Source organism: Nothoprocta perdicaria, unplaced genomic scaffold, assembly GCF_003342845.1.
Source record: "Nothoprocta perdicaria isolate Ctin4 unplaced genomic scaffold, notPer1 scaffold_41, whole genome shotgun sequence".
Taxonomy (NCBI): Eukaryota; Metazoa; Chordata; class Aves; order Tinamiformes; family Tinamidae; genus Nothoprocta; species Nothoprocta perdicaria.
The window spans coordinates 1,248,412-1,274,771 of record NW_020455655.1 but is presented as its reverse complement, the minus strand read 5'-3'; the positions used below and the strand labels follow the sequence as shown (position 1 = coordinate 1,274,771).

General features: G+C 42.4%; 1 protein-coding gene across 2 annotated transcripts; it reads right to left on the bottom strand.

The window, feature by feature from the left end:
* Window positions 1–542: 542 nt before the first annotated feature.
* On the bottom strand, window positions 543–26,360 carry RAB27A (RAB27A, member RAS oncogene family). 2 transcript variants are annotated; one of them, XM_026045781.1, is made up of 6 exons: window positions 26,340–26,360; window positions 7,462–7,634; window positions 6,325–6,410; window positions 5,462–5,565; window positions 4,646–4,769; window positions 543–1,798 (listed from the first exon to the last, which is right to left on the bottom strand). In XM_026045781.1, the coding sequence occupies exons 2-6, from the start codon at window positions 7,612–7,614 to the stop codon at window positions 1,600–1,602; spliced, it is 666 nt and encodes a 221-aa protein (XP_025901566.1). In that variant the 5' UTR covers window positions 7,615–7,634; window positions 26,340–26,360; the 3' UTR covers window positions 543–1,599. The 2 variants fall into 2 exon arrangements, with proteins under 2 accessions (XP_025901566.1, XP_025901567.1); XM_026045782.1 differs by lacking the exon at window positions 26,340–26,360 and having other exon boundaries at window positions 7,462–7,741.

Below are 26,360 nucleotides of genomic sequence, written 5' to 3'. Positions count from 1 at the left end.
TTAAGAACCAAGTTTTAACACTTATTTTTATACTTCTAATATAGCCAGAGGCTACATCAAAGATATAATTTCATAATTAGATCCTATTCTAGTAAACATTTTGGTCCTTTCAAATGTTTTGTTATGTTGCAATTCATGTTGACAACTGATGTCAATGTTTGCCTGAACTTGCAGTAGCCAAACAGATAGAATATTTAAATAAATAAATACATAATTTCTAAAAGAAGTAATAGCTTTGGAGTTTTGTAAACACTTACAGAAAGTCTGTGAAAAGATTCGGTTTGGCGTGTTGTGATTTTAATTGGCAATACTTTAGACTGCCAGGGTAGGCACATCTCATATCAGATTAGGGAAAAAAACAACAACAACTAAAAAATACTGATTTTTCCTTGTGTTGTCATAAGAAAAAATAAAAATGATCAAGGAGTAACATTATCCACTGAAACAAAAAAGAGACATTCATGAGATCTTCAAAAAGAAAAGAAAAGGCAAGGACAGGGAGCAAATCTATTGAACACAACCTAAAGGAAATCAACAAGTCATATATGATAACAACGATTTGGATGCAAAGTTTGGCAGGGGGAAAGTGAGCAGTATGAATTTATAGAAATACTGATTTAGACAGAAGTGGTATCTTAGACAGCTGTGTCTCACAGAGGACAATCACTGTTCATTTCTCAGTCCCAATTTGAAGGAAGGTTCCCAATCTGTGTTTGGTAAAACCAATTCAACATAAAGCACTAGCTCTTATGAGATTCTGCTGACGTCTAGTTTGCCCTGCGTTCCTGCTAGGATATGAGAGCCAATATAAAAAGGAATAAAACAGCAGATGTACACTTATGCCATTTACATATAAACGTATGCATATTCTAAAAATTCAGATGATGCCAGGAGGTCTCAAACATGTGTTGGATATGTTTCATATAGTACAGTTGTAGTTTAAGTGTTCAATTTCATGACATACCTAAACTGCTTTAAATGTGCACCTGTTGTGCTTCTCTGGACAGTTTTTTATTCCACATAGAATAGTTCTCTTAGTTTTCATCACTAGAAGCTAATGGTTTGTAAGAGCAAAGAAAAGTTATTTTGTGCTTTTGTGGGAAAATTAGGGTTTGCTCTTCATGACTTATCTAATGATGGAATGATAAAACATTTCTGTTCAAGTAGAATCAAGACCTGTTCAGAATCATGAACGCTGTTGGTGAACTTACTGTTAGCAGAGAATAAGAGCGCTCATGTTATTTAATCTATGTGCTTAGTCTGTGTATGCAGAGAAGCTTTAAAATGGCACCTGAGAATGCTGTGCAGATGCCCACCCTTTCCTATTGTCTATACATATTTTTTCTACATTTGGTGATGAAAACTCCCCTCCTTTTCTGTCCTCCAAAGAAGRGGGCTCAGACGATGCCCTCTGCACATAAATTGCACATAAATTGCACACCTTCCAAGCAAGAGCCAAAATTATTCAAAAGGAAACACCAAGAATTAATATAGCTTCATACTAGAACTATATGACACTGTTGGTCCATAAGTTAAACAGTTAAGCTGCAGCTGTACTATACCTTAGCATACACATTAAATTCAACTGTTGTAACTCGGCTAGCAGCCACATTTGCCTTTGTCTTGCTCCTCGTTCAGGTGTTCCGTAGAGCTGTGGCCGTTGGAGCGCACGACCCCTTCGGGGATCCAGGATTTATCCACACACCGTTCCATGCGCTTCATGATCAGGTCAAGCAGAGTATCGATGGCTTTGCTTACGTTACTCCCAGTAGCTGCACTGGTTTCAAAATAGGGTATTCTGCAGAAGATTAAAAAGAAAATACAAAGAAATTTAAATTACACAGTTTATACTCATAGGAACAAAACCCAAGCATGATTACTGCCACATATTGCAGACACACCTGAAGCTGTCATTGCTATTCTGGAGGAGAAAGACACTAAGTGCTCTAAGTGCTCAGGGGTCTGAAATGCAAAYGAAATGGCTCACATTGCAGATGGGCCAGGAGGATAAGCATGAGTTCACGTTGCAGAATGCACATTTTACAGAGAACCGGTAGGTAGGAGTTCCCCAGATGATGCTCCTGAAGTCTGTTTTTCCAGTCCTGCTCCCCCACAGGAGCCTCGGCTGCTTTGCACAGCCTTGCCTGTGCATCAGCGTTCCCCCTGCCCCTCTCCAGCTCAGCTGCAGCACTGGGAGATGGGAGCGCTCCTGTGCACGTCCCGCTGTGGGCAAGRCAGGAAAACCCACAGTGACTGACCATCACTACAAAAGGTGTCACGGGGCAGGGCAACTCTTGCTTTAAAATRCTCACAGCAGCCCCAGCAGATGTACTTCTAAGGCAGCAACATTTTGCATCTGCAGCATAGAAGAGGTAGGGATAAGATATTCTCCTATTGAAGTCACCAGCCCCTCCTCCCYTATTGAGCCCTGCGGTTTTCACACGTAGCTCATAGCAAATAACTGTGGCCAAACATGAAAAAAACACCCGGATAAGCCGGGCACACAGATCAGGAGCCCTGATTTTGGAGGAAGCAGTGCACCCCTGTTAACATGCAGAAGGCATTCAGGGTATTTCTGCTCTCTTCGCTACACTGAATGCCCCATTCCTATAAAGATATTGAAGTAGCAGATAAAAAAAGGGGAGAAAAAAATAGCAGAAACCATGGAAAGGACAAAAGCTTCAGGCTGTCACTATGTTATGGTCCATGTTGCATCAGACCTGAGGGAGCATTCTCGAGCAGACACCTGTGTGCTTTCCCACAGCGTGTCTGCACTCGGGAACTGCTCCCAGGCTGTTCCTGCTCCTGCAACCTCTCCTGCAAACCCTCGCTCTTTTAGAAGACTGAGACATCTCGGCCGTGCTCAGGCTGGGGTGTGGGGCACCACTTCCTGCCGTGCCGACTGTGACCCTCCTTGCCACCGTATCTTGTTTCAGTTTGCTTCACTGTAGACTCTATTTAAAATATTTATCCTGTGTGTGTACCATGCTCAGCCCAGTTAGGTCTTGGCTGCCAACAAGAGCTTCTCAGCACCTTGGCACTGAACATACATTTTTGTTACTTAGTGCTTTCCATTACTGCYGAGGGTGAGGAACCCTGGGGCTCTCTGCTACCCACAGGGTGGTGCTAGAGCAGCTCCCTTACTGCAATTCTCTAAATAATCACTTCATAACTTGAAGTATTTCTYGTTTATCTCCAATTTGCAAGATCCAGTGAGGGGTCAAAAATACTACATTCCTGTATTTACGTCTCCTATGAACATTTTCAGAACACAGCACCTACTCGTAGAAAGCCTTTCCACAAAAAGTGTGCTCAGGATCACACATTCCCGTGGCGAGCTGCCTGATTGCCGTGGCAGGACTTACCCTGCTGCATCCAGCAGCATTTGGGAAAGTGTAGCAGCTCTGGCCAACCCTGCACCGGGCAGGGAAAGCTCCTGCTGCCTGCAGATGGGATGTGATCTATAACTTTGACTTTTAGTTCCCCCATCCTAAATCAAGTTGGCATTTTCAGCCACCATGAGGAATGTTTCATACATTGTTTTTCGCAGAGGGTGAAGAGACATGTAGAAAGATGTCTAAGACATTGCCACATGCCATCTGTTCCTGTTCAGTCCCCAACATTTTTGCTCCCTCATAAGCAGACAGTTAAAATAACATATGCACTTGCTGTCAGTGGTCTGATAGGGAACTCAAACRAGCACTTTGGTGGGAGGAGGAAGAAGGAAGCAGGTAATATTCAACTAAACCCATTTGTCTCTAATGCACAATTAGCTTCAGATCTGCCTCCCTCCAGTGATTCTTCAAGGTCAATGAAGCTAATTTATGACCAAATCTGTAAGAGCAAATAGTGCAGCCCAGCAGGGCCAAGCCTGCAGACCAAGGCAAACAGGCTGAGGACACAGAGCTCACAGGCTGGGTGTTTTACAGGTTTTTGGATCAGCTCTGTTTCGATCTCCTGAACTGAGGGCACATTAGCAGCTGGCACAGTTTCTGGATTCATTTTTAAATGAAAAGAAATCCAGTTCACATGCTACAAAGCTACTCCACAATGTGAATCAAATCACTGTAAATGCTCAGAAGACTTGTTTCAAAAATACACATTGACTTTCACTACCATGCAAATATAGTCCAGAGATGAGACTCGTAGTTAACAGGGTAGAAGAGTCCTATGGAATTTGCTATGGGAAGAATCCTATTGGAAGAAAGCTTTGCCACTGTTCCATCAAGAATGGGAAAAACAAGGCTGTCATCTCCTTCAGCTGGCCCAACTGATGCTCAATTTGGGGACTCCCAGGGATAGATTAGGAGAGTAAGGAGATGTCTTCCTGAAAAGCAAGGCTGAGGATTGAGCACCTTTAGAGGACAGTCACTGAGCTCAGGAACAAGCCGCGCAAAGCTCCTTGAACAGTTGATGCAAATTTGAACACTTGATCCCCAATGCTAGGTTATTAAAAAATTAAGCATATAATTTTACGCAAAGCTGAAAACATTTACCTCTGAAAGAAGCAAGATATTATACAGGTCAGTYAAGTGCTCTAGAATGGTTATTCTAACAATCACCTTCCAGGACACAGAAGTGGCACTACAGATAGCATGCTTCATGTTGCTTTAAGCAGAACAATAACTGGAAGGAAGTTACTTACCCATATTTTTCTGCAAGTTCCTTTGCCTCTTCTTCTTTCACCACTCTTTGGTCTTCCAGATCACTCTTGTTTCCACATAATACAATGTCAGGGTTTTCACAATATGCATGCATTTGTAGCTGACCTAACAGCAACAACAACAATCAAGCTCACATCTTGCTATTCTCACTAAGAACACTAGCACWTTTCAAGGGCACAAGAACTTCAGGAAAATGACTCATAGAAAGAGAACCAGCATCTTCTCTGTTACAGAGAAGCCGGAGAGCAGGTGGATGTCCACYATCACACACCCAGGGAACAAGATGGGGAGCAGAAGCCTGATAACGTTAGCACAGAAGTTGTATATTTGTAGCTTGAGGAATTATGCTTGCCAAATATCTTCAGTGAGCTGCTAGGAAGGCAGAAAAAAATACTTTCCTGATGTGCCACAGGTGTGGGAACTGCTTCCCCTAGGTATACTAGCCTCGTGACACTTGCTTCCCACTAAGCCCTGTTGGCAAAGCTGAAGCCAAAGCTTTGCACAGGTTTCCACAGGCATCACTTGCAGAATGACAGCACAGTCAGGAATAAAATATTTTCTCAGCTTGCTTTCACACACACTCAAAGCTGAATTTCAGGTAAGCGCTTGAAACCACCACTACCAGTTAGTACAATTATGAATGCAACATTTACTTTCTTTTTCCCTAGAAAGCTTTAGAAAATAGATTTTTCTAAATAGTTCTAACTGCTTCTCAGAAAAGGCACCTATATTTGCAAATATAAATCTGCAAGAGAAAAAAAAAGAAAGAAAAAAAAAAAAAAAAAAACCACACATACTTATCCAGTTCCTGACGTTGAGGAAGCTTTGCTCATTTGTCAGATCAAAGAGTAGAAGAAACCCCATTGCATCTCTGAAGAAAGCTGTTGTCAGGCTACGAAACCTAGACCATAGAAGCAAAGTTAGCTGACACATCTGATTTAGAAATATAACTGCATACTGTTATAAAAAAGTAGTAACTTAAAACTCAACTTGCCAGAACAAGAAATTCATTATAATTATTTCTGCCGGTGTAGGGATTGGCTAACATGAATTGCTAGCGTTCCTGCGGCCTGATCCAGGGCTCAGGAAGTCAAGGAGACCTCCCACTGCAGCCTGAGAGCTTTCGGTCAAGCTGCATATTGTAAAGCACACCCTAATCAAGAACTCAGGAGGAAAGTTCATATAGCACTGAAATTTGTTACTGTGCACCTCAGTTCTGGATTTCAAGATAATCTGCTGCCAGGATATTAGTCTTTTAATAGACAACTAGAAATGAATTCTTTCACCTGACTTCATCTGTCCCATTTTCCCAAGACTTTAAGACATTAACAATAACCAAAACAATAATTATSATAAAAGACTTGAAAATGTCTATATTAACTGGCCAAGAAAAATGTAACCAGAATGTTTCCAAAAGACAGAGAGAAAAAATATAGTCTTATTGTTTTAATTCATCACAGTTGTAACTTGATGAGCACTCATGGGAAGCTGCTTCCATCACCGTTAAAATCAGAGCAAGAAAACTTTACCCACTGAATCATGCAACTAAAACACAACAATCCAAAAATAAAATCATTTACTTACTTGTGCTTTTCTAGCTTCATGACAACCACCTCACTTGCTAGAGGAAAAAATAAAGAAACAAACAATAGCAACACACCTTTCCTGCCCTGCAGTATCCCAGAGCTGAAGATGTATCCTCTGCCCTCTGCCACTAAYGCCATCTGGCCCGTTGGGTCTATAGACCTACAGAAGACAAGTTTGCAAGACAGCGTTAGCAACCCAGCAACATAACTTGCTATTTAAAACCAGCATTTCTGACTCAAGGCTCAAGTACTGCTCAAACCTTCTGCTCTACATGACTTATTAATAGGGCTGCCTTTTAATTATGCATGTAGTTGAATATTTAAAAACAAGGGAAGTGTTTTCCAAAAGACCACTGACTGCAAATTTATTCAGAATGGCCATTGAGTTTCCTTAGGCTTTTTTTAATTTCATTTTTCTATTTTTTACCATTATCTTGTATCCTGTTCGAATTAAAATGTAATTATAAAAGAGCAACAATCAGATCATGCAATCTGGCAGTATATTTGTACATCTAACAGAACCTCATTAGCAAACACAATATACTCATGAAGATAATGACATTTCTTCTTAACTGCCAAAAGATTGCTGAAAAAGAGCTGAGGACAGATCTTATCATATTCTAGCTTATAAAAGCAAAAATTGGATGCTAATAATAAATGATAAAGAGTTTACTCRGCATGAACACATAAAGACATCTGTTAGCTTTGGAAAGATCATATAAAAATAATCTTGGTGTATTATAGAAYGCTACAGGTTCAGTTGTCTTCTTTTCCCTGAATAGTCTTTTAGATTACTGGAGATAAAAAACACATCTTTAAGGACACATAAGCTTGCTGAACTTGTGGGTAATGCAAATCATGTTCACAAAGGGCAAAGCAACTTTTGCTTCAGCCCAATCACTCCTTGCATGGGGTTTCACCAACAGATGCTGCTCTGGGTAGCAGGAGCACAGCTCACCAAGCAGCTGCGCCCATCAACACTGGCCAATTGCTACAGGAGGCCACTGAGAATCAGCTCGTTTTATTCTACATTTGGGGGAGGTAGGTGGGGCAGACTGATTTCCTTCTCTGCAGATTAATTGCACGGTAACTGTGAACCCCAAGCTTCTACACAAGCATCAGCAGGTTAGATTTTTAAAAATAAAACCTAGCTGGCACAAATATAAAAACAGCTGTGGTTTTAAAGGAACATACTGCTTGTGAAAACTCACCACTCTCTTTTCCCGAAAGTCAATGCCCACCGTTGTGATAAATTTGGAATTAAATTTGCCATCTGTGTACTGGTAAAGGAGGCTGGTCTTTCCCACTCCAGAATCACCGAGCGCTAGAAATTTGATGAGGTAATCATAGTCCCCATCAGACATAGTGAGAATTCAGGAGACACCTAAGAGAGCAAAGCAAAAAGCATTAGTTACTCAATAACTGTGTAAGGCATCTTTTGCCCTATATGTAAAATACAAATCCCTATTTTATCTACAAGGAATCCAGCAATGGGAACCATTCTGTACTCTTCAACATTGGTTTCATATTAAACTCTCAATTATGGCAGATGTCAGTATCAAAAACATTTTTTTTTTTGTGATTTATTTCCACTCCTCTTGCTGCAAAGAACAGGGAACACAATTGCAAGAATGAAAACCAAGATCAAAGAAAAGTATTTAAGATATCTGTAGCCTGAGTTGCAGAATGGTTTTAATCGGTGTGCAAGCTAAAAGAAGCTATTTTAAACATATCAGCAATATAATCCTGATCTTGCATTCACTGTGAGGTTATTAATATTCAGAAATAAGTGAGATTCTTCACAATATTTAAATAAAAAGGCACCATATGGCCTCATTCATTAAACATTCATTGAACTTTTTGTGAACACACAACAAGAGCCTCTCAAAGTTGTTTAACTAAAGTTGGTTCATATCTGCATGATAATAATTTCCTATTAATAGCTATGTTTCGGTGTCAAAAAAAAAGTTCTTTTATATCAGGAGGAAAAACAACCAAATAATGTTTTCTTTTAGTTTGCAATGAAACAAGAGAACGATTTACAAGTTTTAAAAGTGTTATTCCTGATAGTAGCAAATCATTTAAACTAACTGTTGATGCCTTAATGTCATTAAATAAACACACACATTTTTCCATGGCCTCATGGAAAAAATTAGGACAGTTTTTCTCACTTTTTTTTGCACCACTGAAACAACAACCGCTTGTAAAATACAGTCTGATCAAAGTGTGGTAACTAGCTGGGATTTATAACACATCCCTTGAGTGTACACTAGAAAGCCTGATATAAGAGCACCAGCACTTTCCTGTTGAGCGGCTACTGGGCCTCACTTCCCCCAAAACAAACAGTAGTGAGTTGCCTTATGTTGTTTTCAAAGCAATGAATGTGTAAAAGAGAAGCCTAAAATAACCACTCTAAAGGCAGTAGAAATTTGCCCCTTTCAAGGGAGATGTGAAAACAAGTACCAAAATGTACAAAAAGATGATGAAATTAAATGCAAAGCATATTTTTTTCCATTTCAAGTGTAAATAAGTATTATTAGAACTGCTCGTAGCTTGAACGAGATAAAACAATCTCAGGTCATAGGCAGCAGCTTGCATCAGTGGCAAAGCACAACTCATTTCCTGAATACCCATTCACAGCTTGAGGTTTGGAACACACTCCGTGTCTCAAGTGCATGCATGTCAATCACCACCATGAAACAAAAGCCAAAATTGACTTTCTGCCAGTTCTGCTCTTGGCTACAGAGCAGAACTGTGATTAGGCAACGTGGCCATTGCCGGACTAACCACGACCCGGTGAAGTCACACTCGAATTTACCAAGAGTTTTCCAGGTGAAGAGTCAGTGGGAAACATTTGGCATCTCTGCCATTTCCTACCTCGACGTCTCCCTTCTGCCAGTCCAGGCATATTTACGTCAAGTCCCCCAGCACAGTAAGACCTTGCAGAAATAGGCTTAGTGTGAGGTGACAGAGGTCACCCCCACTACCAAGGCACAGGCAGCCAATTCACCTTCCGCTGTTGTCTTTTAATGCGATAGAGTAAATGTTGGGGGAAAAAAAACAGCAATCATTAACAGTTATGTTCTAACATATAAGTATATCAAAACTGCAGGCCTGAGCTCCCAGCTAGGCCTGCAGGAGTGATATATAGAAGCGAGTGGAACAGATAATGACACACTGATGTAAGTCTACCTTGCAGCTCTACAAAGCCTCTTTTCACTGAAATGCATTAGTAGGAAGGGAAAACGTTTTAAAAAGCAAACATGAGGATTTTTAGTAAAGATTAGATTTGGTTTAAGCTTCCGACTCTTACACAGCGTTCTCTCGCCCTCCGAAGTTCTGCCAAGAACAAAGGGCTGTTTCACAAACATAGGGCCCCTCTATTCAAGTTTATGTTATTTTAGCTTCACTATCCCTCAATTGATTATTGCTATAAAAGGCAAATCTTAGGGCCAGTATATTATACAATACATTATACAAGGACAGGCTAGCGTTATGGTTCATATTATGCTATTGTCCTCAGAAAGAAATATGTGTCTTATCCTCCTGGTACTTTGTCAGCTAGCAGTAGAGATACAGAACACAGTTCTGATAGCACAGGGGCGATGGTGCCACCTGAGCACTGACAACTCACATGCACTACGAGAAAGCTGCTTTATCTTGCACCCTGATCAGGTCCGTATGGAGGGAGCAGGGCACTAGAGCAGCATCAGTGTTAGCAGCCCGGAGACCCAGGAGCCCATCTGGCTGAGATCTGCCAAAAGCTGCAGTAAAACCTCAGCATCCCTCCTTCATCCCGGGCTGCATGAGAACCTCCGGTTACCCATGGCGGGGTGGGCACCACCCAAAAGATATCGCTGTGTCATACCGGATTTGTCGAGTATCTAACTGCACAAACATGCCCCACCAGCAGCGCTCCCGTAACCTCAGCTCTCCGTATGGCCGCTCGCAAACACAGCCCGGAGCCAGGCGCAGYGGCGAGGAGCCCTCGGGAGCAGGCGGGAGCCTCTTTCCTCGCGCCGCGCCGCAGCGGCGCCGCACGAGCCGGGCGCCTCCGGCTGCGGTTCCGGAACGGGCCGCGTGGCCGCCCCAGCCCCGCAGACACGCGGAGCTGTTTTCACAGCAGTTTCGAGCCTTGTCCTCCTCCCTGGGCAAATATTTAAAAAAAGATCTCCACCCTCGGCCTCTTAAGGCTCACAGTGCTAGGGGCCAGGTACGTCCAGCCCTCTGCTATAGAAATAAGAATACATTCACAGTAAAACATATTCACAGCAAAAACTGCTGAGAGCTGTCTAAAGGAGCTATTAAAGCCTCCAGTATATCACATGCTTTCATTTAGTTTTCTTTAATCTAGTCTGTTATTACATACGGCTTTGCTTTCCCAGCACACTACTTACATGAACATTCAAACAAGGCTGGAATCGGAATTGAAGGCAGCCTCATGCTCTCAGCCCCTCTTTTGAAACACAACCCCCTGGACACAATAGAAGACAATTCTTGCAATTCAACTTTAAAAACTTTAATCTTTAAAAATGTTAAGATACTTAAGAAATTCACCAAGCCGCCACTTCTTGGCAATTACCATTTGCTTGGTCAAATTCTCCACTTACCACTGCTTATGTAGTCCATGTGAAGGGGCAGCTGCCACTCACCTCTGTACTTGTATACATTATATAAAAGATCCGTGTATTTTAAAACACATGCCCTCCCYGCTCCTCATTAAGTACCTGAAAGCCATTTAACCAAGTCACAGACCTGTTACTATAAACTCAACAGTGGGAAATGGAAGAATCAGAGAGGGAGTGATACAGTTAGAATTTATGAGATTGATAGAGGAAGAAAAGTCTGAAATCATTCTAGAATGATTGTTTCACAAAAATATTTTTAAGAATAACAACCCCTTAGCTGGAAAAAAAAATATGGAAATGGTTTAGACTCCATACCAAGCCCTCCCAGGTTCCTACTTTTGCAGCCCCTCTTCTGCACCCTCGTTGCCCCCCTTGCAGCTCCATCCCCGCACACAGCCCTGCGGGTAGATGGATGGATGGATGGACGGGCACTACAGGTGAGTGCCGCTGGCCTCCGACGTCCCCGACGGGCCCTTCCCAGCCCTCGCCTGGTGCGCGCGGGGCCCTCTCCCCATGCACGCGGAGCCACGCCAGCCCCCCGGACGGGATGCTCTGCATGGCCAGCACGGCCCTGCCTGCACAGCCCGCAGTCCTGCGCCTGCTGCACTAGCGAGCACCGCTGCTACAGGCGCAGGCTTTTGCCTCCAGGACACAAGTAGCACAATCCCACTGCACCATAAAGCGCTGGAGACCACGGCAGCCAGAGGGAAGCGGCCTGGCGTGCAGGACTTCTCCTGTGCCGCATGGGACAGGGAAAACGCTCTCTGAATAAAGGCCTTGAACAAAACATGCAAGCCCCATGTCATCGTGCAGCTGCGGGAGGGAAGAAAACCACGGGACAACGAAGGCACCAAGTAGCAACAAAGGAGAACACAAGCAAAAGTATGGATCTATAGATGAGAAATTACACAGACACACAGCGAAACTTGCGGGAAAAGGGAAGCTGCTGTCCCAGCCAGCCCGGAGCCCCAGGATCCACCCCACGCGAGCGCTGCACTCACCCGGCCCTGCCGTGCGAGCGCTGCCCGAGGCGGCAGCAGGAGCGCGGCAGCGGCGCCGCCCGCGCTCACGTGTCTCCCGGGGCAGGGGAGCGCCCCACAGGGCCCCACACGTACAGCCATCGACAGGGCCCCGCGCCCCACAGGGCCCCACAAGGCCATGGAGAGGGTCCCGATGACAGGAGGAAGAGCCTCATGCTGCATCTGCCAGCCCTGCTGCAAGCAAGGAACAGGAGCCAAATGCTGCCCTTGGCCAACGCTTTGTGAAAACTGCCCTGGGCCAAAAGCTCACGGATGTGTGAACGTGACACACGTGAACTGAACTGCGACCTTCTTTTCTTTTCCTTCTTTTTTTTTTTTTAATCAAATAATTGTTATGCTGAGGGAAGAAAGTTAATAAATAAGCACTTTACAGCACTGAAATATCCTCAGCTCCATTATTTTGTCTTTTCTTAGGAAACACATGACCTAGCTTGCTTTAATGTTACCCAAATTACACTTTCTGGGACTTCTCTGTAATATAAATAACAGGAAGGAAAATACGTTTTCCTCTCACAAATGAGRGGAAGAGATTGACGTACTCTGAACATTTATCTTCAGTTTCTCTCAATTGCTTTAGCTTTATTTGACATTTCATGGTCATGCCCTTTTTAGCTTCAACTATAAAGAAATTACAAAGAATTGGAGCATCAACATCTACGACATCTCCTTCTTGGAAGGATCCAAGTGATTTTGAGGAAGTTCAAGGTACATATAGGATTCTGCAAAAATGCATGAAAAAGGAGAGCTGCAAAGCATTAGTTTGCCAATATAACCTGTCTCACCTGAGGATGCTGCTCTACAACACTGTCAGCATTGCTGGAAGTGCAGAATAAAGAACAAGAATTGACCGTCACACAAACAACTAGAGATATTACAAGAGATGCCAGACAAAACCATGACCGCCCAGCCAGAAAGGGGGCCCAGGAGGGGTAAGTTAAGCAACAGGTTTGCAGATGTGGTGAAAAATTTCTACCTTGCACAACGGGGCAGGCTGGAGAACAAGAAATTCTGGATTTCATTTCCAGAAAGCACGTGAAAGCTAGGAAAAGAGAAGCCAGGAAAGGAAACAACAGTTAATTTTGCAACTACATTTGCACTTCAGCATAGACAAACCAGAAAGAAAAAGAGGTTGAATTTCAACAGAGGATAACTCAGAGTTATAKACAAGACTGAAAGGCAGGATATAACCGGAAAAAAAATAGAAAATAAAAACAGGAGTGTTGCAAGGGATACTCTCAACATCATCCCTACTGAAATATCTCTGTGCAATTCCAACCTCTGCACAAACACCCAAAACTTCCTCCCTTAGCGCTTCATGGTAAGAAAAGACTATAAGTAAACTAGGATTTGCAAAGGGACCTGGTGAAAACAGCTAAACTCATTGAGAGGACCTGTGTCTTTTGTGAGAGCAAGAGCCTCTGCCTCCCAGGTTACCGCTCCRAGCCCCCAGCGGCGGCTGCTCTCACGTTCCAGCAGCCGAGCAACRGTCACACACACAACTAAGCACCGGAGTCGACAAAGCAAAGACTTTGTTTTGTTTTGCCTTTTTAATAAAACAGCTCCGTATTGCTGAATCTTTCCCCAGCCATTCAGCTGTTAAAACCATTGAGCCACAATGCATCACAAGCTGCCAATGCCATATCTGTGACTAAGAACCACAGCGTCGCAGGAACTGAGCACGCCTTTAAGCGCTGAAAAAAATGCAAAATTTAAGAATTGGGGAAGACAAACACACAAACAAACTTTTCACATGCATGGTTAGGCTATGGGTGTAGTCATTTCTCAGAGGACACAGGTGTGTGCACCCATGCTAAAGAAAGCACTAGCTTACATGCCCAGCCTCTGTGCCAGACCATTAGATCACTATACACATTAGCAAGCTGGGTTGTTCACGCCCCTGCGTAAGCAGCCAGAGGAAAATAATTAATTTAAACATACATATATAGCTTTGTTCCTCCAGGGTAGGAAAGTTCTCAGCTGTCTTTTACCTTGTTTTGGAAGACAGATATCTGGAATACAGATAATGTCTCTCCAAAAGGTCATACTGCCAAGCTCAGGAAGGCTGCAGGATGCTGCATTACGGGGAAAACACCTGGCAGAGATAAACGACCACGATTAAGTCATTAATGGTCTATGGGGAAGGTCAGCAACAGACCACCCAAAGATACCTACTAATCACTGCTGTTTAGATCTGAAAACCCCACAAATGATACAAATTGCACCATAAAGCAAAACGGCATAATTCACTTAGCAAGCTGTGAGYATATGAAAGAGGTGYGGCAGGAAAGAATTTCAGTGCAGGGTTTAATCTACTTTCCTTATCCTTTGGATTTGGAAATACTTGTGGGGTTTGTTTGATTTTGCTTTCTTTTTTTTTCCTTTTTGTTTTGTTAAGTAGGAGTATGATCAGTACATCCAGTATGATCGGACCTGAAGCAAGATGGGTAGTCAGAGGCACAAGGCAGGGAACAGCCGCACGTGGATGGAGGGTGCTGGCCAAACCCAGAAAACACTCAATCTCTTCTCACAAAGCAAAGCTGTAAGTACAGCATMATTTTCGTAAGAATTCATAGAAGTCAGTCCACTCCTTGAACAAGTCACGAAATCCTTCCCTTTTACAGGTGCACAACTACAAGGGACAGTAAACTCTGCGCAGCTTTTYATTGAGGGTCTGAGGTCTGCGGAAATGTTGGGACAGTCTTTGGCGAGGTGCTTGCCTCAAGTCATGCCCCTATCCCACAGCTGTGCTATACCCTAACAGGGCTAGGGAGGCTCAAGGGAGGCTCAGTGCAGAAGCAGCTCCTGTTAAGTGAGCAGTACAGCACAACACAGAGCTCCCATTCAAGATGCCTGATGTTTTTCAGCCGAGCTGCCAACACCAGTCATCCTGCTCCTCTGACCACAACCCCATATTCTAGTTTGAATTATAATTCAACCACGATACAGCGCAAGGCCAGTTCAGCAGAACAAAGCACAAGTTCTCGCCGTACTTCTTAGGGGTGTAGGCACGAACCTTGCAAGGATAGTGAAGAGAATCCCAAATTTGGAGCGGCCCTTCGCCCCRCTACGTGTCCCAGCCCTTTGCTGCTCCCAGGCCCGCTGCAGGGCAGCACCCTGCCTGAAAGCCGGCGGTTGCAGCTGGTTTTCCCTGCTGCAGATGCCTCCTTCAAGAATTGGTTCTTCAAGTTTTATGTAGACATTCTGCTTCCATAAGCTTTGCTTTAACAAAGAAAAACGACACTCAGTAACAGGCGATTTCCTATCTCTCCCCCACAAACCTTCATTTAAAATTATTTTTCAAAATGCTCTTCTATAACGAAGCTGCAGCTTAGCAAGACTGAGTTTATAGCTCAGCTACTGCACAAGGGTGTTTCAGAAAAAAATACGAAGTTGTTCTAAGAAAAAATCTAGCAGTTATCAGACCTCTCTTGCTGATCCCAGCAGCTCCCTATAAAAGTGTGCAAAGAATCTCATGTGCAGTTTTCACACCACGTAGATTCGATTTGCTTTCCGAACTGAACAGCAAGTATGAAATTCAGTAATAAGGGTGAGAAAATCTCAAGTTAACTGTAACAAGTTAACCTCAAATAGTAATTTATTAATAACTGTTRCATTCCACATTATGACCTACAAACAAACCTCTGAAATGAAACGTAGAATATAAAACACAAGATCTGGGTGGGGGAAGTCTATTCAGCTACAAATTCCAAGCTCCAGGTCACTAGAAGCCAGGAGCACACAAGGCACCACAAAGTTTCTGTTTCAAAAGACTATTGAATTTGCTGTTTCACCTTCTAATAAAACACTGACTTCAGCTTGCAGTGTCTTGTTTCACTTCAAATTGGTGCATATGATTCCTACAGAGGTAAATAAAAATCTAGTTGTGAAGTCTCAATAAAAAAATAACTTCAGTAAATGAAAAGGAACGTTTCAGGCAGCCTTAATCAGCACAGCCCCACTGATCTCAGCAGAGCTTTGCCTAACTTTACATACATACACCTAACATACACCTAACAAGACTCACTCCAGATAAGCAGAACTGAGATCTTTGCATTGGGATTTATGTCAACAGTTGCACCATACTATATCAAAATTGAATTTCTTTAAAGCAACTTTATTCTTCTGATACACTTCCTTCACAAAAGCAAGAGTTAGATTATTTCCTGGTTATAAAGCCAAACATTTAGACCAAGGAAAAGTTACTTTAAGTTTTTTCTCCTTAAAATTTATTTCTACTTCTGCTAATGTAACATAGCATCTTAATCCTGCTAAAATAAAACAGCATATTAATAGTTTATTAGATATAATTTATCTTTAAGATAATTTACAATTTACCTGTATTATAAGATTTATTTGCACAGCAGACTTTGCTATCCACCCTCTAACTACAGGACACATTTTATAAAACTACATTAAGAAATGCTGGCTGACATTTGTGAGCTTGGTGTTCCTCAATCCAGACTCTGGCCATTGCAGTCATTTCTTCTAATCTCAACGACAAATTCACCAAGGTTCGTCCTTAAACCAAGGCGATTTCTTTCCCCCAGTGTCCTACAAAGAGATTAAACGCAACTCAAGTAACCTAGATGGATTCCACTATGAACCAGAAGCACCTTCCTGCTTTATGGCACTTGTCTGACACTGAATCCAGGCTAATTAAAGCATTATTGCCTGTTTTCTTTTTTGCTCTTCAACTTTGATCCCATGTCAAAGGGAACATCCTCTTCTTTCCATACCCTGTTAGCACCWTCTGCTATTTTTGCCACCAGCCCTCTCACAAACCCCTCCTGTTCACCTCTCACTGATTCACGCTAAACCCGGCCTGAAAAAAAACAATGACAAATACACCAGGAGCTGTAGGAGGTTTCTATCATTTAAATCTCAAGAATATATCTTACATAAACTACTGTATTTCATGTTTTTATTTACTTTCAGCTGTAGAAAATGAGGATTCAAAAATGCTGAATGCACTCATAATAAAAAATACTTAACTGCATTTGTCAAAAGAACAATTCTGAAGTTCTCAATATGGTAAGAGTTGGTTACAGAAATTTTGTCAGCTCAAGGAAAATAATGCAATAAATCTTAGGAAAATAAACAAGAGAAAGCATTTACATACCTCAACAACTGCAAACAGATCTGTAGTTTTTCAAGTGTTCTTCAGCAACGAGTCTCCTCACAGAGCTCAGCTCTCCCGAATACCATAGCCATGCAAAAAGAGCTGCTTTTCATCGACAGTTGGTATTGGCAGAGAGTGAAAATAAGACCCGTGTATTTCAGAACCAGAGCTCCGAAATTCGCCCCGCCGCGCAGAGCTGCGGCCCSGGGCAGCCTCCTGCCCCTAATTACTTTCAGCTGCTCGTCATGTGGTCCTGCTCCAGATCAAGTGATCTCCTTTCCCCGAGAGCTGCGCCAGGAAGCTACCTTGGTCTCAGCAAACCCCAGCCACCRCCAATACTTTGCTATAGGGAGTGTGGCCCCTGCCCTTGCCAAAAGGAAGCGAAGTTGCAATGTTTCATGAAAAGCTCAAATAAACCTGACAACATGGCAGGCTACCCTGTTGAGATGCACCCAAAACAAAACATAAGAGTTTCAGTTTTGAGCTTTTTTGCCTTTACAGATGATGGGAGTATTATCTATAGCAGAAGCAAGACACCRTGGTGAGACCACGTGAGAAGGAGCTGCAAGTGCCCCCGTGCAGAGGGCAGGGAAACCAGAGACGCTGAGGGCAGAGGACAAAACCCAGCTCGTCCTCTCTGCGTCCTCWCTGCGTCACATCTAACAGGCCTGAGCTTCTACACATGACCAGCTGGTTGCTTGCCACAAAACTCTGGGTTTCAACAAGAGTGGAGGGGTAAAAAGGAAATCAAGAAAGTCCAGTACTATTCTCCCATCTCATTTAAGAAGTAGGGCAAAGTTTAACATATCCTTAACGTGTTCATCTACCAGTGACAAAGACAACTCCACAGGCTCCCCAAGTCACATGTCTTGGTGCTCAAAAATCTCCTTTCCCAAAGATCAAGGCAATTTCAATCACACTTTTCTCAGTGAACGTATATGTTTTGCTAGAGACAACTGTACAGCAGCAAATTATATGTTGAAACACTTCTACCTCCTACCTTAGCATTTTTTTCTTTCTAGATCTAACATCAGTTTCTTTCACTATGATGTTTGTTATGTATTATAATATTCTCACTCATGAAATTTCTCCAGTTTGAGAATAATTTGAAAAGTTGTTCCCCCTCCCACATAGTAACAAAAAAGCTAAAAGTTTGCACTTGCTTTTGGCAACATGAATATTTTCAACCTAGCCCTACTTGCTTCCCTGATCAAGGGAGAGTAACATTAGTTATTCTGAAGAAAATTTGAGACCACAGAATATAACTAGAACTGTTCTCTCTCAAGTGCCAAAAAAGGAACAGGATGAGAGGTGTTGACAGACAGAGGAGCAATTGTTGGTCATGTTGCAAACAGCCTTGCACACGCTGAACACGCCAACTGCTTGCCTGGACGTCTCGACAGACARCGTGAAAGTCAAGGCTCTTCCACACATTTTCGCCATCTTTAAGAGGAAAATGATTTAGAAATAATTTTCAGTTTTAAACCTGTGATTTCAGGAAAGAGATGAGGCTACTTTCCTTTCCTCTGACCAAGCTGTTGTGAGGAATACCAAAGGATTTCCTCCCAATCCTTCCGAAAAAGAGGCTTATCCCGAAACAGTAAACTTTGTCAGAAAGGGGCAGTCAAATTCATCTAAAAGTGCAGAGCTAGTACGGGAACAGAGGGCTCCAGCTTGCAAAGAGGGACACCACCCGTGCTTGGGCTCTGTTTTGGTAAAAGGCTTCAGCAGCATTGCAGGAAACACTTCCCAAGTGGCTGAGCCGCAGGTAGTGCTGCCGCCAGCCCAGGGGAAGCCGTCCCCCCGTTCCCAGGGATATCTCCCTTAGGGATAAGACACCRGACATTTTCTCAGTATATTTAAGAGGTTAAATACATTTACATCCATAAAGTCCTGCAACACTGCAGTTTTGAAGCTGCAGCTCTACAGAGCAATGGCCAGCTATGTCAGTTATGAACTTTTCCTGCAGTTTTTATGAGGTCTTTTTGACAAGACCGTCTGAATGTTCAGAACTTATGGACTTCTTGTAAAACTGGTCTATGCTTGACAGTCTAGGGAGTTAGGAGGGAATCTGAAGACAAAGACATTTGTACAGGGCGCAACATTCCTCATCCCAGGCATCAGCAAACTTGTTTGCACATAGTCCCTGCTCCTGAGAAAAGCTGCAGGTGTCTGGACCTGCTATAGCAGGTGGCTTCCAAGAAGAGCGTGTGAGATTGTTTCCWGTCTTACCTTGCTTACAGCAGGGTTTAGGACTCTAATCTGTCCCCGGAGACTCAAAGAGGAAAAAAGAGACTCCAGCAACAACCCATTTCAGCTCCCATGGCAGAACAACTCTCCTCTGCTAGCAATGCAAAAGGCAGAACCTGCCCAACATCAGCGTCTGTTGCCTCCTGCCACCTSCCAGGTACCTGGCTCAGCAGCAGAGGGAAATGGTGTTCACCTGCATCCATACATCTGATCTGTGCATAAAATCTCTACTGGCAACCAAAGAGAAAACTGAAAAAGAAAAAAATCTAGGGGGAGAAGAGGGCAGACAAGGGCTTTCCCCTGCTGGGGCACCCTGTCTAAGAGCTGATTATCACATATATGCTGTAAAGATCAATAAAGATCAAGCAGTGCCAGATCACCTGCTATTCAGCAATTATTTCCCAGTGAGAAACATAACCTACCAAATGCAAAGTGAAAAGGAGAGGGAAAAAAGTATAAGAAAAATACAAACAAGGTAACTGGTAGAAGGGGATTCTTGACTGGCTGCTACATGCCTGAGCTTGCTACTTACTGCCACCGCAGTCCATAAATGCAAGAATATGCCAGTATTACAAGACAGGACTAAAAAGACCCAAAAGGATGAGACAAAATCTCTTAATGCTTCATACTGACCTTTCTCTGCTTTCCTCATTTCAACGGCCACCCAAACGGGGAAAAAAGGAAAAAAAGAAAAAAAAAAAAAAAAAAAAAGGAGAAAAAAAAAAAAAAAAAAAAGGAAAACAAAATAGGCAACTCGCACTCAAAAGTGCTGCTTTCACACAGAAGCGTAAACGCTGAACTGCAGCATCAGATCGTGCAGTCTCCTTTTCAGTGATTAAAACGAAAGCAGGTCAGCAGCCCTCCTGTGACCCAAGAGGCCCCTCTACGGACACTGAGCGACATATCTGCCCACTATCTGGCAACATCATGGACTAAAGTAAAACTTTCATGTTCTTTTGTTTCAGCTGTAAACTAATCTAGGTAATTAATAGTGGTAATCACCACGGAGCGCTCTTTTAGAATTGCAAGAAATAAAGTATCAGTGTATTTATGATCAGTGGCTTTTAGGCAGAAAACAGCTCCTAGCCTCTTCCACGCCAGATGCCAGGTGAGCATCTTCCAAGAGTTACAGTAGTCCCTGCAAGAGCAACACACAAGTGAAACACTAAGATTACACACACTTTAAAAGCATCCCTTTTGTTTTCATAGCACATCTTGCKGCCTAAAGGCAGGACTCCTCACCAGCAACTGTGGCCTCAGCATCAGCACTCTGGAAAACCTTGGACAGGAGGATTCGGTTGCCTTTCTGCAGGAAAAGAGATTGCCTCCAGAAAGCTGATCTGCTTGCATTTGAAAAACCAGCTAGTACCTCAAAAGGGAATGGTAAAATTACCCTAAACAAGTTGACCTAATTGGTTTTATTGATTCGTAATTTTTGTTGAAGCACAAGTTCATGGTCTCCACAACACTCTGTATTAATGACATTTTAGTCATAATCTATCTTGTGGCAAAGCCTCAGTGCAAGTGCTTCCTACAAATCTGAATGAAGAGAAAGATAAGAATATTCTTTTATTCCTGAAACGCTTGGGCTCGTCTGTATCTCTTTTGGATCAAACTTAAAAGAATGAACAYCTACCATAAACACTGTTTTCCTTCTAAATTTATGAGGGAGAAGACAGCATAAGCAGCAGAAGTCAATCAAGTAACTGTATTAGAGTSAGTCAGATGCTTCTGGTCTCTAATAAAGTTCTGAAATATCAGAAAATATTAGAACCATACAGCACCCATATACAAAGTGATAAGACACCAGAAATTTTAAATTAGTAACTTTATTCACAATAAAAATTCGTGTTTGTGTGTCTGTAAAACAGAAGTGCCCCCATGTTTCCTTAAGCTATAAATAAACTGTAATAATCTCATGTCCTATCTTCAGTCTGAAGAGCACAAATCTTCTCGTTTTAGATCACTGATCTCCATCTACACATCAAAAGGGCTGATGAGTAGGTGTATTTTTCAAATCACAAAAAGCTGCAGTTTTATGGGAAGCTGCAAGACCAATACCAAGGAAGAACAAGAGTGCCACAGTTTACTTAAAAATAATTTTCAATGTTTTACAATCTTATAACATTAATACTATTTTGCAAATTAACCCATGCTTAAGGTTATCAGACACACATTTGTTTTCTGCAGTGCCTGATCTTGTAGGTCATTGCTGAGTAAGAAAAAGATACTGATTTTATTTTTTAATAGACCTCAGCAAATCCCTCATTTGGAAAGAGTTGGGTTTTCTTCTTAACACAAACAAGACCAAGGAGAGCTCTTGTAAAACTAACAGGGCAAGTGATTTTTAGCTCTCCCTATAACAGGACAACTGTGTTGTTCCCACTTCATATATCTTCTGAAGAGGACAAGCTGAGTGGCTTCACTACTACACATTTGCCGAGCTGTAGTTCTATGATAACTGCAATGCTCAACTGCAACACACTGAGTACTAATCAAGGCAAGAGTCTAATAAATCACAATTCGTTTCAAGAAATAGCTCCATCCACAGACAGTTTAAGCCGGGGAAAAATGTCAAGCCTGTCTATGGCTACTTTGCAAAGCAGCCCAAACACTAAGGAAGTCGCTGTCTCATGCTGTCAATCCAATTAGAATTTATTGGGTAATCTCAACTTAATGTCACCACTCCTATCAAGATAATGACCACATAACATAATTAGMCAACAAGCATTTGTTAAAACTGCTTTTGATAGTCTTTCTAGGACCACAGGTAAAAACAAATACAGAATCAAGTTTACAATGTTTACAATACCTGATAGAGAGAAGCCACAGAAAAAAATAATTGTTTTCCTGTAGTATTATTCCACCTTCCATGAAATGAAGCATATGAAACCTCTCTAGACACCTCTAATTCTCCCCCTCCTTTTTTTTTTTTCCTTCCCCTCTGCCACCTCTTAAACCACAAATATAATTGTTAATATTACAGTTCCATCATTCCCACTATTCTTCAGTGGGTACCTAAATCATATATGCCTAAAGTGACCAGTTCATGTTACTCCCTTCAGAGTGTTCAGGAGGAATCAGGGCATTTGCAGACACAGTCAGCACAGATCTACCCTCTCAGACAGAAACTTCTTGGCTTTCAGCTCTGCTGACCCTATTCCACTTCCTCAGTGGCTTTCCATTAAGGAAAGTGGAACTGCTCCCATTTCTCAAGCTGTTCAGCACGTTAGGCTAGAGAAACTCCCCCGTGGCTCCGCAGGCCACGCTGGGGCCCGCAGGCAGCAAGAACTTCTTGGAGCAACGCTCTAATCTAGCAATGCAAAAAACACAAGGCTGAAATGAGGACAGGCCTCGGGACCWTGAAATAAATAATACTAGTCCAGCAATTAGAAATGCAACAAATAGAAAATGTTTATTCAAATTGAAAATTTTGAGAGTTTTGCTATTAAATTTATAAGACATACGATCAAATTCTAGCAGTGCTTTTGTCAAACTTGGACACCGGCTCTACACAGACACTCTCTTGCCTACCCTGGCACCAATGAGATGCAGGTAAGAATATGGCAAAATTCAGCGTGGCCAGACGGTGTATGCCCGAGCAGAAAAGGCCTCTCGGCTGCATCACTGTCAGCGAGGGAATGAGCAGAGCTCGGGCTGGACCCTGGAGCGGCGGCYGAGGACCGCGCTGCTGCGCAGGGGCGACCGCAGCGGCCAGAGCCGGCCCCGCCACCGGCACCTTCAGTGACGCCTGCAACGCGGGGCAGAACCAAGCGAGGAGGGAGAGGACGCTTCTGATTAGCATTAACAGTTGAAATTAAAACAGACTGGCCTAACTTTTTGCTGTAATTTTAGATGTTAATTTATGCTTCAAAGTAGATTTGGAAAATAACACCCATTGGCAACAGCTGCATTTGTTTCTCGTGCAAGCCTTACATCCGCAGTCCATAAAACTGAGAGCAGTTTCAAGTGTGAGCTACTCCCACGGTTGTTGAGATTTGAGGCTGCCCTAAAGCTCTCAAACGCAGCACACAAATATAAGTCACACAATTATCAGCAGCTGCTTGCAGGAGGAATGCAATTTCCCTCAGCAGCTACTAATACGAAGCAAAATACTTGCAAGACTGGCTGAGATGCAAAAGAAACCCAGACAACTTGCATTTTTAAATCATTAAACTAAATCAACTTTTCTCTTCCTCCTACCCAACATATTATCTASAAAATCTTACCGAGCCCAGTTGCTACAGCTCATTGCCAATGCTACAAACAGTGCTAGTCCTTTCATCACTGATAGCAGCCTACAAGCCCGTCCAAATATCCCCCTTCTCCAAGGATGCCATTGAAAGGACTTTTTCCTTCTTTCCAGTTCACAAAGCAGCCTTTTCCATTGTAGCTCTTTCGCTGAGCAGCTCAGAGCAGCAAATGAAAATCCCAGTGTGGTTATGAAAATAATAGATAGCAGGTTCCCAGACTGCAGCCCTTGGAGCTGGGAGAGCACAGCCTGCTCCCTTGCACGGCTGTAGAGCAGCTATCAGGACTCTGCAGCCACTGAAGGGTTTAATAAGAAATGGAATGATGCCTTTAAAACAGCAACAGCTCTGCAAGAAGCCCTTCATCATCTTCCAATAACATATGCTGTCCTGCCTGTCAATATGATCCACAGAAGTAACTGAGGTTCCCTTTTTGCATACCTTTAACTTCACTTTTTTTTTTTCTAATTCAAATCTGAAATGGGTTACTATACCTGAAAACTTGTCCACACTTTCCAACCAGTAAGAGATACTACCTGTATCTACTCTGCTTGTCTTACACCAAAGGAAAAAAAAAAAAAAAAAAAAGAAGAATCTAGAGCAATATTGCATTGTCATTACTTTGTTATTCATTCCTACAGACAGTCTTTTCAGCTGACAGTTATACGTATAACCAGTGAGATGGCCAACTGCAAAACTGTAATCACAAACTCCAGCGTCAACCTGGAATCAGCTACTTGATTTGTATATGCAGGTATCTCACATCCATCTGATACTTTGCTTGCACATAAAGTGTTTCAGCTGGATATACTCCTCACAATTCTGTTTCACACAAAGAATCACAGCAGAAGTACAGAGCGATTTTCAAAACACTGCTTGCAAGTCCAGCTGCAGCCTATGGGACATTTCTGCCCAGCTCCTTCCTCCCTCCCTCCCTTCAGGCAAGACAGAGGATTTGGGCCACAACAACAACTCAGATTGTTATTGTGCCAATTACTTAAGCCATTTAGTCCATTTATTTTTTGATGGTTAAGAGTCCAACTTACTGCCCCTGTGTTTGCTTAGGAGAGTCGGGCTGGAGCACAGAAGGCTGCAGATGCTGGATCACCCCTTCCCACAATTCACATGCACGGGGCAATAACGGAGCCTTCTCCACGTGCACAGCCGAGAGCCTCAGCCTCGCACAGCCACTCGTGCTGCTAGACGGCTGCAGGTTGCCCTGTACTGCACTGTACGTGCACCGTGAGCATAACTCAGGCATGAGCATAACTGCTCTCAGCCTTGACGTCCACGTTCAGCGCTGCTTTCTGCCCATTTCTGACCTTACTACCCATCCCTACGCTCTGTCTCCCGTTTTACCCATTCCCTTCAGTGACAACAGCAGCCACAGAGAATGGGAACAGCCTTGGGAAGGGGGGTTGCAAGCTCAGAAGAAACAGCACTGCAAAGTGCTGCAACTTTACATCTTCACTAACTTTACTGCCACTTTACATCTTGATACTATCTTCACAGCCCATGGACGTCACAGAACATAGACGGATGTGCTTTTTTTTTTTTTTAATATAGTTTGAAATACTGAAGAACTTGTCAGGCCAGCTCTAAGGAGCCTGCCAGCACATGAAGGGATTCCAACATCCAGGGCTACACAAAACRCTCATCCATATAACACACACACACAAAAAAATTCTTTTCAACACCTTGAAGTCACATCAACTTCACAGGAAAAAAAATATRCTAGTTTCAAGTCATACTTTAATTTACATGGCAGAAATTAACCAACAAAGATTGTTAGATTGGAAAATACATCACCGAAACAGCTTATTAGAATAATAAAAAGTAAATTATATTATTAATGAAAATAAAGACTCTTTCAGGAAAGAAAWTAGGAGCTAGGACTCCTCATTTATCATAGCTTTACGTCTGTTGGAGGTCAAAAGGTAGGAACACAACTGATTCAATGTGGCTAAAGTTAGTCCTGCCTCCTGATAGGGACAATTTTGAAACTAAAACAGATAAAAGACAAAAATCAGAAAAAAAAAAGAAAGGGGTTGAGAGTATATTTGTATAAATAAATATATGTGTTTCTGCTCTAATAAATGAATATGTCCTAACTACACTGTATTCAAACACCTTTTCAGTGATGTTTGAAGCCAGTTCTGCAAACACGACTGTATGTCCCGCATGAGCAGTATCTGCGGGACAAGAGGAATGAAAGCAATTTCTGAGCACCCTGCAYACCCAGCCCTGCAAATGCTCAGCTACAAATATCAAAGTCACCCTTTGAAATTAGTGAAAGAAAATCAAACTAAAGTGTCTGCAGGACCAGATCACATGTGCACGGAYAGAAGAGTGCAATAACGTTGCTTTAATATAGAAAATATTTGATGATTAACTATTTAAATCAGAAGTTTAATATATTTTTAAATGCACACTGGCATAATTATTGGCTGAGCTATTAAACCATGCGGAATATACAGCATGTCGACCTTCTCATTTCTAGTGCCTTTTCTGCCTGTTCCTAAATTAAATTCTTCCTAGTTCTGTACTGTGTTCTTAGCCAGGATATCAATCTGTGAGCCCAGGGTTACGTGAATAATGGACAGACTAATTAAAGGTCATTGTGCCCACAGAAGAAATAACAAGAGTTACTGATTATAACACTTGTCTCTGCAAATGTCGCTAAAAGTTACTTAAAAACTCCTTTATCTCAACAATCTTCTCTTTGAAAAAAAAAAAGGAAATGTGTAGTCAAGTGATAAAAAGTGTTCCCATGTTTGAAGATAATGATGAAAACAAACTTACATTCTGCTTTCAGATATCTTG